The sequence below is a fragment of the Salvelinus sp. IW2-2015 genome, linkage group LG26 (assembly GCF_002910315.2).
Source record: "Salvelinus sp. IW2-2015 linkage group LG26, ASM291031v2, whole genome shotgun sequence".
Taxonomy (NCBI): Eukaryota; Metazoa; Chordata; class Actinopteri; order Salmoniformes; family Salmonidae; genus Salvelinus; species Salvelinus sp. IW2-2015.
The window spans coordinates 38,701,177-38,716,805 of record NC_036866.1 but is presented as its reverse complement, the minus strand read 5'-3'; the positions used below and the strand labels follow the sequence as shown (position 1 = coordinate 38,716,805).

The 15,629-nt window shown below is 41.6% G+C and overlaps 2 protein-coding genes across 2 annotated transcripts in view; one reads left to right on the top strand and one right to left on the bottom strand.

The window, feature by feature from the left end:
- e2f4 (E2F transcription factor 4) overlaps positions 1-6,096 on the bottom strand; it is a 27,450-nt gene extending 21,354 nt beyond the window's left edge. Inside the window, exons 1-3 of the mRNA XM_023970855.2 lie at positions 5,749-6,096; positions 3,615-3,724; positions 3,237-3,398 (exon numbers count right to left, since the gene is read on the bottom strand). Coding sequence (XP_023826623.1) covers positions 3,237-3,398; positions 3,615-3,724; positions 5,749-5,904 — 428 coding nt within the window. The 5' untranslated portion in view covers positions 5,905-6,096. The remainder of the gene's footprint in view (positions 1-3,236; positions 3,399-3,614; positions 3,725-5,748) is intronic.
- A 1,134-nt stretch (positions 6,097-7,230) lies between these two features.
- cyp2x9 (cytochrome P450, family 2, subfamily X, polypeptide 9) lies at positions 7,231-15,197 on the top strand. The gene is made up of 9 exons (XM_023970854.3): positions 7,231-7,434; positions 8,586-8,748; positions 8,939-9,091; positions 9,237-9,397; positions 13,520-13,693; positions 13,830-13,968; positions 14,126-14,313; positions 14,436-14,577; positions 14,665-15,197. Exons 1-9 carry the CDS (start codon positions 7,273-7,275, stop codon positions 14,847-14,849), a joined length of 1,467 nt encoding a protein of 488 aa, XP_023826622.1. The 5' UTR covers positions 7,231-7,272; the 3' UTR covers positions 14,850-15,197.
- The last annotated feature ends 432 nt before the right edge of the window (positions 15,198-15,629 follow it).

Below are 15,629 nucleotides of genomic sequence, written 5' to 3'. Positions count from 1 at the left end.
GCCAAAGGGGGCGGTGTGCAATCTACTGCAGAGATAGCCCTGCAGAGTTCTGTCCTACTATCCAGGTCTGTACCCAAACAATTTGAACTTCTACTTTTAAAACCCACCTCTCTAAAAACAAGTCTCTCACCGTTGCGCCCTGCTTTAGACCACCCTCTCCCCCAGCTGTGCTCTGACACCATATGTGAACTGATTGCCCCCCATCTATCTTCAAAGCTCGTGCTGCTAGGTGACCTAAACTGGTACATGTCTTAACCCCAGTCATCCTACAATCTAAGCTTGATGCCCTCAATCTCACACAAATTGTCAATGAACCTACCAGTACCACCCAAAGCCATAAACACGGCACCCTCATAGATATAATCCTAACCAACTTGCCCTCTAAATACACATCTGCTGTTTTCAACCAAGATCTCAGCGATCACTGCCTCATTGCCTGCATCCGTAATGGGTCAGCGTCAAACGACCTCCACTCATCACTGTCAAACGCTCCTGAAACACTTCAGCGAGCAGGCCTTTCTAATCGACCTGGCCCAGTATCCTGGAAGGATATTGACTCATCCCGTCAGTAGAGGATGCCTGTTTTTTTTTATTTCTTTCCTCACCATCTTAAATAAGCATGCCCCATTCAAGAAATTTAGAACCAGAACAGATATAGCCCTTGGTTCTCTCCAGACCTGACTGCCTTAACCAACACAAAAACATCCTGTGGCGTTCTGCATTAGCAACGAACAGCCTCCGTGATATGCAACTTTTCAGGGAAGTTAGAAACCAATATACACAGGCAGTTAGAAAGCTAAGGCTAGCTTTTCAAACAGAAATTTGCTTCCTGCAAACACAAACTCAAAAAAGTTCTGGGACACCGTAAAGTCCATGAGAATAAGAAACCTCCTCCCAGCTGCCCACTGCACTGAGGATAGGGAAACTCTGTCACAACAGATAAATCCACTATAATTGAGAATTTCAATAAGCATTTTTCTACGGCTGGCCATGCTTTCCACCTGGCTACTCCTACCCGGTCAACAGCACTGCACCCCCCCACAGCAACTCGCCCAAGCCTTCCCAAGTCTCCATCTCCCAAATCCAGTCAGCTGAATGTTCTGAAAGAGCTGTAAAATCTGGACCCATACAAAATCAGCCGGGCTAGACAATCTGGACCCTTTCTTTCTAAAATTAACTGCCGAAATTTTGCAACCCCTATTACTAGCCTGTTCAACCTCTCGTGTCGTCTGAGATTCCCAAAGATTGGAAAGCAGCTGCGCGTCATCCCCCTCTTCAAAGGGGGGGGACACTCTTGACCCAAACTGCTACAGACCTATATCTATCCTACCCTGCCTTTCTAAGGTCTTCAAAAGCCAAGTCAACAAACAGATTACCGACCATTTCGAATCCCACCATACCTTCTCCACTATGCAATCTGGTTTCAGAGCTGGTCATGGGTGCACCTCAGCCACGTCAAGGTCCTAAACGTATCCAACCGCCATCGATAAGAAAACAAACTGTGCATCCCGGAGTTCTACCTTCAGATACATGAAATGGTTTAAAATGGGAACACTTTGCCTTGCCAGTACTAGGGCTGCTGAATCAAGTGCTACCACCAACAACGCACAAAAAAACAATAGGAACACAAGGCTTTATCGGTTTTTACAGAAATGTTTGGTGATCGACTAGGAATGCCTTGGAGATAGACTGGTTGGTGACCACTGATCTAAAGCATTTTAAGGTGCAGTGCACGTTAACTTCTTAGGGACTGGTGGGCAGTATTGAGTAGCTTGGATGAATAAGGTGCCCAGAGTAAACTGCCTGCTACTCAGGCCCAGTTGCTAATATATGCATATTATTATTCGTATTGGATAGAAAACACTCCGAAGTTTCTAAAAATGTTTGAATGATGTCTGTGAGTATAACAGAACTCATATGGCAGGCAAAAACCCAAGAAAAAATCCAACCAGGAAGTGGGAAATCTGAGGTTTGTAGTTTTTCCAAGTCATTGCCTATCGAAAATACAGTGTCTTTAGGGTCATATTGCACTTCCTAAGGCTTCCACTAGATGTCAGTCTTTAGAACCTTGTTTGATTCTTCTACTGTGAAGGAGGGGGGAATGAGAGCTGAATGAGTCAGAGGTCTGCCAGAGTGGCATGAGCTGGTCCCGCGCGTTCACGTGAGAGCGACCTGTGTTCCATTGCATTTCTACAGACAAAGGAATTCTCCGGTTGGAACATTATTGAAGATTTATGATAAAAACATCCTAAAGATTGATTCTATACTTCGTTTGACATGTTTCTACGAACTGTAATATGACTTTGTCTGAACTTTCGCCTGGACCTGCCCGCGCGTCGTGAGTTTGGATTGTGTACTAAACGCGCAAACAAAAATGTAGTATTTGGACATAAATGGACTTTATCGAACAAATCAAACATTTATTGTGGAACTGGGATTCCTGGGAGTGCATTCTGATGAAGATCAAAGGTAAGTGAATATTTATAATGCCATTTCTGACTTTGTTGACTCCACAACATGGCGGATATCTGTATGGCTCGTTTTGTTGTCTGAGTGCTGTACTCAGATTATTGCATGGTGTGCTTTTTCGGTAAAGCTTTTTTGAAATCTGACACAGCGGTTGCATTAAGGAGAAGTTTATCTAAAGTTCCATGCATAACACTTATTTTCATCAACATTTATGAGTATTTCTGTAAATTGATGTGGCTCTCTGCAAAAATCACCGGATGTTTTGGAAGCAAAACATTACTGAACGTAACGCGCCAATGTAAACTGAGATTTTTGGATATAAATATGAACTTTATCGAACAAAACATACACAATGCATGTAACATGAAGTCCTATGAGTGTCATCTGATGAAGATCATCAAAGGTTAGTGATTAATTGTATCTCTATTTCTGCTTTTTGTGACTCTTCTCTTTGGCTGGAAAAATGGCTGTGTTTTTCTGTGACTAGGTGCTGACCTAACATAATCYTTTGGTGTGCTTTCGTCGTAAAGCCTTTTTGAAATRTGASACMTTGGCTGGATTCACAACWAGTGTAGCTTTAATTTGGTGTATTGCATGCGMGATTTCATGAAAGTWACATTTTTTATAGTAARTTATTTGAATTTGGCACTCTGCATTTRCACTGGATGTTGGCCATGTGGGATGCTTGCATCACACATATCCCAGAGAGGTTAACCCATTTACTAAGCTTTGTGACAACTAGATAGAGGGATTGTAGTAAAGGATATGGGCTATTCTGTGAGTCGTCTGTAACGTTCTTGATGCTCTGCTGGACCCAGACCCTCTGCTGATCCAACTCGTGTTCCCTTTTGTCCAGATCATCCAGCTCTGCCTTCAGATCAATGAGCTTATCGGCTATCTCCCGTGTGTTACAGCCAGGACCAACACCCCTGGGGACAGGAAACACAGGTATCACAAAGAGATAACACACACAAAGACAACAGTCAAGGACTAGGCATAGGTAGGAACGCAGACAACTSCTTATCTGAGGTTACTTACATAACAGACAGCTTAAACACACTGATATCTTCAAGGGGAGAGGGTGCCACCCAAGATTTACTAACAGAGCTCGTAATGCCATGTTCTTCTGCATGTCCTTGACTTACTTCCACTGAATACTGTTCTTGGACTTCTTCTCAATCAATCCGATGCCTTCGAGCACATTGGTAATGTCGTAGATGCGGCGCTTCTGTCTTACAGCTAAGGTGTCTGCTGCCTGTGGGAGAGAAAGAGCAGTCAATGTTATTCATACATCAGTGTATAGAGCAATTTGGGGGTCCATTGACCAATTCCACAGTGAGAAACAAATGGCTTTATACATAGTAGATTCTATAACTATCAAGGGAGCTTCACTATTCTTGAGCTGCAAAGTCACAAATAGTGGAGTGTCCTTTCATGCTTGTGTTCAACAAGCACTTACAGAAATAAACATATGGCTAGTGCTGATAACTATGATGGGTCATACTCATTGCTGCTAGGGATGACATCTATTCCGTTGTGGTCGGTCACACCCAGCCTAAACTAAACAACACAACACCTCCAGGGACCTACCCTAGATAAAGAGCACAGTGTTGTCAGCATAATTGAACCTAAATTAATGGTGACTTGCGGTTTGATTTCTCTTCAACATAAAAGTCTGTGTGTGTGTGTTACTGAGTGTGAAACCGGATCGTGGTTTCAGAACCCAAGTAACAGGTTGCTGGCTGACCAAATCCAGTTCATAACAATGTGCAGCCTTGCTTACTTAATTGAGTCTGCAGGGGGCAGAATAGAACAAGTAAGCTGGCTAGCCAACTTTTACATGTGTGTTGTGAACAGAAGCAGCGTGAGCAACAATAGTGGAATGGTAGTTCGCCTTCAAAATAAAAGTCCCCAATTGAAACGGATAAAAAGTGTGGATTCATGCCACAATTGGACTCGATAATGCAACAAAAAAAAATGGTTGGAACGCTATATAAAAATGGAACAATAGACAATTTGTAAAATGTATGTTGAAATCACACTGGCTTTATTAGATTCCAGAATTGCATTGAGGGGGGCGGCAGGTAGCCTAATGGTTGGAGCGTTGGGCCAGTAACAAAGGTTGCTGGATCGAATCCCCGAGCTGACAKGGTAAAAAATCTGTTGTTCTGCCCCTGAAAAGAGCAGTTAACCCACTGTTCCCCGGTAGGCCGTCAATGTAAATAAGAATGTATTCTTAACTGACTTGCCTAGTTAAATAAAGGTCCAATTTAAAAAGATGAAAAAATATTGCATTGTACAGCCATACCCATGGATCTTGGGTCCTTGACACCCACAGATTCCAATTCTAAAAAGAGWGTCACACAAATATTAGTGTCGTAGCTCTTATCGTGGGACTTTAACTGTGGGAAATCAACTTACTATTTAGACTATTGTGCGTATTGGACATTCATATTGCAATGTACAGCCTATGGATCTTGGGTCCATGAAATGGGGTATCAGCCTACCTTATATGGTTCATGGACCCAAGATACATAGGTAAGGCTATACATTGCAATATGAATGTTCAAAACACATAGGTTGACTGCTGAGCTTAATATTGCTCATGTTGCAGTGGTTTCAGAGTCCTGTACCATTTAATGGACCCAAGATCAATATGTAAGGCTGTACATTGCAATATGAATGTCCAATACACACAATAGACTGAATTGTGAGGTGATTTCTCACAGTTAAAGTCCCACAATAAGASCTACGACGTGGATGCCACTAAGTGGGCTGACACCAAATTTCATGAACCTAAGAGCCATAGGTAAGGCTGTACATTGCAATATAAGTATGTCCCAATGCAATTCTGAAGTCTAATGCATCCAGTGTGATTAAAAAAAAAAAAAAAATTATTTATAACTTATGGCCTTTAGTTGAATTTATATCACAGTACAGCATTCCAACTTTGTTTAGTATTATCTAGTTCAATTGTGGCATGACTCCACTATTTGTATCCGTTTGCATCAGTTTCGATTGGGACTTTTATTTTGAGGCGAACTGCATTATTGTTGCTGACGCTACTGTTGTTCACAACACACACGTCCAACTTTTCGTAAGTTCAGAAGAAGGGCTAGGTAGCTAAAACAAGCTTTGAACTATTCAATGACCTCGTTAGACATAAATAGAATAAACACTTGACACAACGTATCACTGGTGAGCTGGCAACTAGCAATGATAGCCACACAAGGTAAATTGACATCCGCGTGTCAACAACAAAGAGTGAAGCATGCTTACTGCTTTCAGATCTAGAACTCCATCCTTGGCCTCTTGTAGCAAAGTTACAAATTTTGTTGTAAGCAATCCTAGACTCTTCTCGTGTCGACTTGGGGTTTGAGGTTGAAGCGAATCTCCCATAGCTCCAAGTTCGGTTCTTCCCGACTCCAGTTCCATCTGATTACGAAGTCTTGTTCAGATCCGTAGCTAGCTGCCTCCTCGTTTAGTCCCCAACTCACTTGCTAGCCAACGTTAGCTAGCTTCAGCAGGAAGCCTCTATCACACGCCGTGCTTTGTTTGACTATATAAAGTGGTAGGAGGAGAATCCAATATAGTCCAGACTCTTGACCTATTAATCCAGAACAGGCCTACAAAATATTTAAATGAGCATAAAGTCAGAAGCCGTTGCACACGCGAGGTATGCTGGGATGGTTTGGTTTAATTGGTTAGTGAAACTGAAGCKAAGGGGCCGTCTACAAAATATGAGCTACTTTGAAAAACTACCCTGTAAAATGTAATCGATGTACTTGACAAGAAAGTCATCTGTTTCTATTAAAACATTTAGCAATATTTAATATTACCTGYTCACATCTGATAAATGAGACCATAGTTCTACGCCTTTATGCTCAAATATTGATGCATTGTACAACAGGCGGGTCCGCATTCCAGCCAGTGTGTATTCCACTCTGTTCCATCAAACGGCACAATCCACTGTCTAATCACATCAGCCCAGACAGACAATTTATAAACTTGATCTCCACAGTAAAATGCATCTWGAAATTATCTCCAATTTCTTTTAGACTTGGAGTCGCGATAATATGGTGTGTGGTCCTCCCACTATGACTCGGGAAAACATGCYGGTAATTAAGCTAATAAATTATGATTAACTTCACAGGGTGGTGAAAGTGCACGGTGATCTTGATGCTCCTTTCAAATGAATATCGAGGGTCTTATTCTGGTGACATGATGATCGATGCTTTACTACCGTTTGACAAAGAAAACTATTATCGCTTTTATCCATAATAATCTCATAATGTAGACTAGCCTACCAGCACAGTTAACCTGTACTGTATCTGCAAACTGTTGGCTAGAGCGCACGTGCCAAGACCAGAGTAGGCACATTTGTTATTCAACACAACCGTTTTTGTGACACAACTATCSGTAGAGTTGAAAATGCCATGGAAACAGGTTGAACTCTAGATTTGTATTCGGTACACGAAAACTTCAGCGAAAAAGTAAATGTTGTGTGTATTACGTCATCACGCACTTATTTTTACTGGTGGGAAAACGTGTATATTTTAGAATATTCGCATGAAAATATGTCGCCAATTGGATGGAAACATAGCTAYTGAGAAGGACAAGTGTGATATTTAGAGTCGTCTCTACAACACAACTAGTTTTTAGTGAAAATGTATGTTTAAACTTTGGACGCCTACGCGCATCCGTGTACGCGCATGTCTGCCTCCGTGTACGCGCATGTCTATAGCTTTGGAGAAGAGGAGAGCAGAGTGCAGTCACTGCTGTGGTTGGAACTGAACAACAAGTATGTTGGGCTCATTCGTTCTGCTGTGGATATGCATTTGCCTCCTCTTCTTCTTCTTGAAGGTTAATAGACCCCCAAACTTTCCTCCTGGTCCACAACCCATTCCAATATTTGGGAATCTGCTGCATCTGAGCTTGGGGAATCCTATGAAAGACCTGGAGAAGGTAAGCCTAGTATAAAACTCTATTATGCTATTTTAACTCTCCTGAAGAATCAATAAGCATTACTTGGATGTGTCAGGTTAAATTACTAATTCATTTTTGCAATATGAACATAACATCTATTAAATAATTGTATCAAAGCAACCTTTGTARGTATGTCTATAATTGCGTAATAAGTGGTGCTCTGTATGCTGTTTATGTTTCCTGTAATCTTAAATCCATACTTTGATGGCCTTGGTATGACAGAGAACTGATTTTCTAATCACAGTTTTACTCAATTCAACAATTTCATTGACAAAATAGCCTTTAAAGGTGCAACTTCAACACTATGCAACTTTAATATTCTTAAAGGATTAGTTCACTTTTTTTAAACCAAATCTACATTTTTAATGTAAATGGCATGTCATAGACTTTTTTTTACAGTTATTTTATTTATTTTATTTGACCTTTATTTTACTAGGCAAGTCAGTTAAGAACAAATTATTATTTACAATGACGGCCTACCGGGGAACAGTGGGTTAACTGCCTTGTTCAGGGGCAGAACGGCAGATTTTTACCTTGTCAGCTCGGGGATTCGATCCAGCAACCTTTCGGTTACTGGCACAACGCTCTAACCACTAGGTTACCTGCTGCCCCAAAGGGTCTCTAGAAGAGTCCAGAGACCTTTTTTTTGCAATTTCACTTCCACATTGCTCGTTCTYCAGTATGGGAGTTATGGAAAACATAAACAAAGGCTCCAAAACCATCCAAATACGTCCTTTTAGAAATGACAAACCTCTCAGTATAGTGATGCAGGTCTTTAGATGTGGTACACATGAAATTGTGTAATTCCGAACTTTATCAATTTTCACGACTTGAGCGGTTTCCCCCTACCAGCTGTGCTGCCCTGGTTACACGGAGAAGCAGCTAAGTTGCACAAATGGAATATAACTTTACGGATAATGTTTGGAATTACAKAGTTCATGTTTTCCTGTAGCTCCCATACTGCAGAATGAGCAATGATGAAAGTTAATTGGAGTTGGGGATAGTTTCTCAAAACCAAATGAAATTACTAAAAAAGTGTCTGGACCATTCCATAACATGCCATTTACATAAAAAAATAAGATTTGGTTTAAAAATAGTGAACAAATCCTTTAATATGTCCCATTCCGTAGTTGGCGAAGCGCTATGGGAATGTTTTCAGTCTTTATATTGGTGGAAGGCCAGCTGTGATTCTCAATGGGCTTGAATCTATGAAGGAGGCCCTGGTTACCAGGGCTATAGATTTTGCAGGAAGACCCCAAGACCTTATGGTCAACCACGTCACAGAAGGAAAAGGTAATATTATCAAAAAATACATTACAGGACATTATCGATATCAACAAGAAAACATTTGAATCTATTACTGTGAAGATCTCTATTCTGAAGCAACCTTTTCTTTCTATTCCATTTTTTTGCCCTTAAGAACATAACTATAATTTGATTGATATGTCAAAAAATACTTACCTATTGTAATAAACTATCCCAGGTGTCATTCTTGTGGACTATGGCACCAGCTGGAAAGAGCATCGTCGCTTCGCCCTAATGACCCTGAAAAACTTTGGTCTGGGGAAGCAGTCCATGGAGGACAGGATTCTGGGGGAGATATCACACATCATTGCACCCTTGGCGAAAAGCGTTGGTATGAAAGTGGAACAAATAAAATGGTGTTTTGTTTTGTAGGAACATAGCCATTTAACAGATGTCCTTATACAGATTACCGTCTTGCTCAACGTTAAAGAGAACAAAGTATCTCTTATCAAAGTAATACTGTTATTTTTCCACAGGAAAATCCATGAACCCACAGGTTCTCTTCCACAATGCTGCATCCAATATCATCTGCCTTGTCCTCTTTGGGWCGCGTTATGACTATAACGATGAGTTTCTTAAGACCTTCGTGAAGCTCTACACTGAGAACGCAAAGATCGCCAATGGACCCTGGGCTATGGTATTACACATAATTACAGCTTTTTGGTAACTGTATACTTACAGTGTATAATGTTAATTACATTGCTTCCTGTAAATCACACCTTTTGGTTTGAAAGCAGATATGGATGGTAGATCATTACGCAGGTTTCTTCTATTGACCCAGGTTTATCAAAAAAAATAATAATGTCTCAACAAAAAATATCAATTTTTTACCATTCGACAGATTTTTATTTTGTCTAACTTTATTTATTGCAACAAATGATGATGGAAATTGTGTTTTTCTAATAATTGATTGCCAAATCATTTTGAAGGGAACACGGGGCWCACGCTGCTGTCACCGCGTAACTAAAGCTCCACTCCACATTTCATTCTAAATGCCTACACCTTGCGAAATCAATGTTTTCTACTATACGAATAYCTTTTCTTTCAATAATGTCTCAATTGCTTCGCCTTGCTTTTCTGGTTGGCTGGCAAGATTCACCATCCAATTATTTCAGATCTACAGGAGTGCAAGTTTCACCATGGCACGGACCGTGGCAATAAGTTGGCACATGACAATTATTATACTTGCTGGCTTTCATGGGCTAACTGAGACATGAAATAGATAGGTGGGAGGTCTTACGGGCTATTGGCAATTTATTAATGTGCAATTTGCCTAACTGGGTAATGGAACTTCAAGCACTATATTTGTATTAGTTACTGTGTGTGTGTGTGTGTGTGTGTGTGTTGTGTGTGTGTGGTGTGTACAGATGAAGTTGGAAGTTTACATACACTTAGGTTGGTGTCATTAAAACTCGTTTTTCAACCACTCCACAAATTTCTTGTTAACAAATTATAGTTTTGTCAAGTCGGTTAGCACACTCACTTTGTGCATGACACAAGTTTTTTTCCAACAATTGTTTAGACAGATCATTTCACTTATAATTCACTGTATCACAATTCCAGTGGGTCAGAAGTTTACATACACTAAGTTGACTGTGCCTTTAAACAGCTTGGAAAATTCCAGAAATTATGTCATGGCTTAAGAAGCTTCTGATAGCTAATTGACATCATTTGAGTCAATTGAGGTGTACCTGTGGATGTAATTTCAAGGCCTACCTTCAAACTCAGTGCCTCTTTGCTTGACATCATGGGAAAATCAAAAGAAATCAGCAAGACCTCAGAATAAAAACTGTAGACCTCCACAAGTCTGGTTCATCCTTGGGAGAAATGTCCAAATGCTGAAGGTACCACGTTGTCTGTACAAACAATAGTATGCACGTATAAACACCATAGAACCACGCAGCCATCATCGCTCAGGAAGGAGACGCGTTCTGTCTCCTAGAGATGAAGGTACTTTGATGCGAAAAGTGCAAATCAATCCCAGAACAACAGCAAAGGACTTTGTGAAGATGCTGGAGGAAACAGGTACAAAAGTATCTATATCCACAGTAAAACGAGTAATATATCACATAACCTGAAAGGCCGCTCAGCAAGGAAGAAGCACCTGCTCCTAACACCGATTAATAAAAAGCCAGACTACGGTTCACATGGGGACAAAGTCATACTTTTTGGAGAAATGTCCTCTGGTCTGATGAACAAAATAGAACTGTTTGCCATAATGAACATCGCTATGTCTGGAGGGAAGGGGGAGGCTTGCAAGTCGAAGAACACCATCCCAACTGTGAAGCATGGAGGTGGCAGCATCATGTTGTTGGGTCCTTTGCTGCAGGAGGGACTGGTGCACTTCACAAAATAGATGGCATCATGAGAATTAATATTATGTGGATATATTGAAGCAACATTCAAGACATCAGTCAGGAAGTTAAAGCTTGGTCCCAAATGGGTCTTCCAAATGGACAATGACCCAAGCATACTTCCAAAGTTGTGGCAAATGGTTTAAGGACAACAAAGTCAAGGTATTGGAGTGGCCATCACAAAGCCTTGACCTCAATCCCATAGAAAATTTGTGGGCAGAACTGAAAAGGTGTGTGAGCAATTAGGCCTACAAACCTGACTCCATTACACCAGCTCTGTCAGGAGGAATGAGCCAAAATCCACCCAACATATTGTGGGAAGCTTGAGGAAGGCACCCGAAACGTTTGACCCAAGTTAAACAATTTAAAGGCAATGACCAATACTAATTGAGTGTATGTAAACTTCTGACCACTGGGAATGTGATGAAAGAAATAAAAGCTGAAATAAATCATTCTCTACTATTATTTGACATTTCACATTCTTAAAATAAAGTGGTGATCCTAAGACCTAAAACAAGAGATTTTTACTGGGATTAAATGTCAGGAATTGTGAAAAACTGAGTTTAAATGTGTTTGGCTAAATGTTAACTTCTGACTTCAATATATATACACTGCTCAAAAAATAAAGGAACACTAAATAACACATCCTAGATCTGATGAATAACTATTCTTATGAAATACTTTTTTCTTTACATAGTTGAATGTGCTGAAACAAAATCACACAAAAATTCAATGGAAATCAAATTATCCACCATGGAGGTCTGGATTTGGAGTCACACTCAAAATTAAAGTGGAAAACCACACTACAGGCTGATCCAACTTTGATGTATGTCCTTAACAAGTCAAAATGAGGCTCAGTAGTGTGTGTGGCCTCACGTGCCTGTATGACCTCCTACAACGCCTGGGCATGCTCCTAATGAGTTGGCGGATGGTCTCCTGAGGGATCTCCCAGACCTGGACTAAAGCATCCGCCAACTCCTGGACAGTCTGTGGTGCAACGTGGCGTTGGTGGATGGAGCGAGACATGATGTCCCAGATGTGCTCAATTGGATTCAGGTCTGGGGAACGGGCGGGCCAGTCCATAGCATCAATGCCTTCTCTTGCAGGAATCGCTGACACACTCCAGCCACATGAAGTCTAGCATTGTCTTGCATTAGGAGACCCAGGGCCAACCGCACCAGCATATGGTCTCACAGGGGTCTGAGGATCTCATCTCGGTACCTAATGGCAGTCAGGCTACCTCTGGCGAGCCCATGGAGGGCTGTGCGCCCCAAAGAAATGCCACCCACACCATGACTGACCACCGCCAAACCGGTCATGCTGGAGGATGTTGCAGCAGCAGAACGTTCTCTACGGCGTCTCCAACTGTCACGTCTGTCACATGTGCTCAGTGTGAACCTGCTTTCATCTGTGAAGAGCACAGGGCGCCAGTGGCGAATTTGCCATCTTGGTGTTCTCTGGCAAATGCCAAACGTCCTGCACGGTGTTGGGCTGTAAGCACAACCCCCACCTGTGGACGTCGGGCCTCATACCACCCTCATGGAGTCTGTTTCTGACCGTTTGAGCAGACACATGCACATTTGTGGCCTGCTGGGGTCATTTTGCAGGGCTCTGGCAGTGCTCCTCCTGCTCCTTCTTGCACAAAGGCGGGGTAGCGGTCCTGCTGCTGGGTTGTTGCCCTCCTACGGCCTCCTCCACATCTCCTGATGTACTGGCCTGTCTCCTGGTAGCGCCTCCATGCTCTGAACACTACGCTGGACAGACACAGCAAACATTCTGCCACAGCTCGCATTGATGTGCCATCCTGGTGAGCTGCACTACCTGAGCCACTTGTGTGGGTTTGTAGACTCCGTCTCATGCTACCACTAGAGTGAAAGCAGCCGCCAGCCATTAAAAGTGACCAAAACATCAGCCAGGAAGCATAGGAACTGAAAAGTGGTCTGTGGTCACCACCTGCAGAACCACTCCTTTATTGGGGGTGTCTTGCCTAATTGCCTATAATTTCCACCTGTTGTCTATTCCATTTACACAACAGCATGTGAAATCTTATTGTCAACCAGTGTTGCTTCCTAAGTGGACAGTTTGATTTCACAGAAGTGTGATTGACTTGGAGTTACATTGTGTTGTTTAAGTGTTCCCTTTATTTTTTTGAGCAGTGTATATGTATGTATGTATGTATTTTAATTGTTAAAAAATAATAATAATGTGACGTCATTGCGTCCAGCAGTTTTCATCGACACAAGATAGTTAAATGGAAACGCACCCTAGCAGGCAATTGTCACATCCATTTTTTTATGCACACGTACTAAATGTCGACAAAAAAAATCACTGGAAAAGTTAATGGAAGCATAGTTAATGGTTGGTGCAATAGTAGTTCTGACTCATTACTTGGTCTTTCTCCACAGCTTTACGACACAGTGCCCATGCTCCGACACCTTCCCTTGCCATTCCAGAAGGCCTTTCAAAATGCAATTTGTTGCAAACAGATGTCTCTTGGACTCGTCACTCAGCATAAGGAAACCAGGATTCCTGGTGCGCCAAGGGACTTCATTGACTGCTACCTGGATGAACTAGACAAAGTGTGTTCATTTTGTTTATGGGAGGTTAAGTGCTTATATAAGAGGGTTTGACCACATCTATCATTATGGCTAGGTTGTACAGTGCCTTCAAAATCATCACAGTTTTCGTCTGACACTGCTGTACTCTCCCCACCAGAGAGGAGATGATGGATCTTCTTTTTCAGAGGCCCAACTCATAATGTACGTCCTGGACTTGCACTTTGCTGGAACAGACACCACCTCCAACACACTGCTCACTGCTTTCCTCTACCTCATGACCCATCCAGAGATTCAGGGTCTGTTTGCTTTATCTTCTAATACTGACATTCAGAAAGTGTCTTTCTACTAATACAGTTGTAGTAGTTGTAGATTATGCCTAAAAAAAAAGGTGTCAAGCAATTTTGATTAGCATTTAGATTTTTTGGACAAAATCCTTCCCTTTGGTCTTCTCAGAGAGGTGTCAGCAGGAAATTGACACTGTTCTGGAGGGGAAAGAACACGCATCTTTTGATGACAGACACKGGATGCCTTACACTCAGGCAGTGACCCACGAGAGTCAGCGCATCGCCAGTACTGTCCCCCTCAGTGTGTTTCATAGCACCACCAGAGATACTGAGGTGATGGGCTACAGTATCCCGAAGGTGAGAAGCAGCAATACATCTAAAATGTCTTGTCTTCTCATTTCAAAATCTCTAACATAATGTTCCTTATTTCTTGTCCACTTGGATATGTCTCATCCTCTCTCTCCATGTCTTACTTGCAGGGCACTTTGATCATTCCAAACCTCACCTCTGTGCTGTCTGAAGAGGGTCAGTGGAAGTTCCCCCATGAGTTCAACCCCTTAAACTTCCTGAACGAGCAGGGCGAGTTTGAGAAGCCTGAGGCCTTTATGCCGTTCTCTGCAGGTGAGGGATAGAGCAAAACAAAGTGCATCACTGATGTTGTTGACATCATAATACATAAAGGGCTCATACCGTTTGTTGRTGTTGCAGGGCCGCGAATGTGTCTTGGAGAAGGACTCGCTCGCATGGAGCTCTTCTTGATCATGGTCACTCTGCTGCGACGCTTCAAGTTTGTCTGGCCTGAGGATGCAGGGGAACCTGACTACACCCCTGTGTTTGGTGTAACCCTGTCCCCCAAACCCTACAGACTGGGTGTAAGACTGAGAGGGAACTAGTTAGGAGGAAGCTATTCTAGACAGAGATCAAATAGGATTGGTGTAATATAATATGTAATATTGTAATTATTCTACTTAATTCAACTATCTATATGTATTTGTGCTTAACACATTTGTTTTTAATTTGTCACAATTTGCTTATGTGAATATGTAATATAGGACTCATTACACACACCATTGATGGGGGGATCTCTGATGTTAGTGTTCACTCTCTACATAAACAATATCGGTGATGAGATAAGAAAGGGTCAAATTCATTTATATGCTGATGACACTGTCATGTACTCTATCGCTTCAACGGCTGACCAAACATTATCACTATTGGAGACAGATTTTAAGATATTACAAGGGTCTTTTATACAGCTGAAACTTGTTTTAAATGCAAAGAAAACACATTTTATGATTTTTAATAGGTTCAAAAAGTTGTTTGAAAATACACTTGCACTTARGAGCTTAAATGGTTCCTGAATTAATAGGGTCTCTGCATATAAATACTTAGGGATATGGTTGGATGATAAACTGTCTTTTAAAATGCATATTGACGAACTTTGTAAACGGCTAAAAATCAAGCTAGGCTTCCTCTATAGAAACAGGACATGTTTGTCCTCTACAAATYGAAGACAAATTGTGCCAGCTACTTTTATGTCTGTTATAGATAATGGGGATATTATCAACATGCATGCTACAGCATCAACACTTAAATCGCTGGATGCTACTTATCATTGCGCACTTAGGTTTATTACGGGTGCTAGCTACAGAACTCACCACTGGGTTTTATAT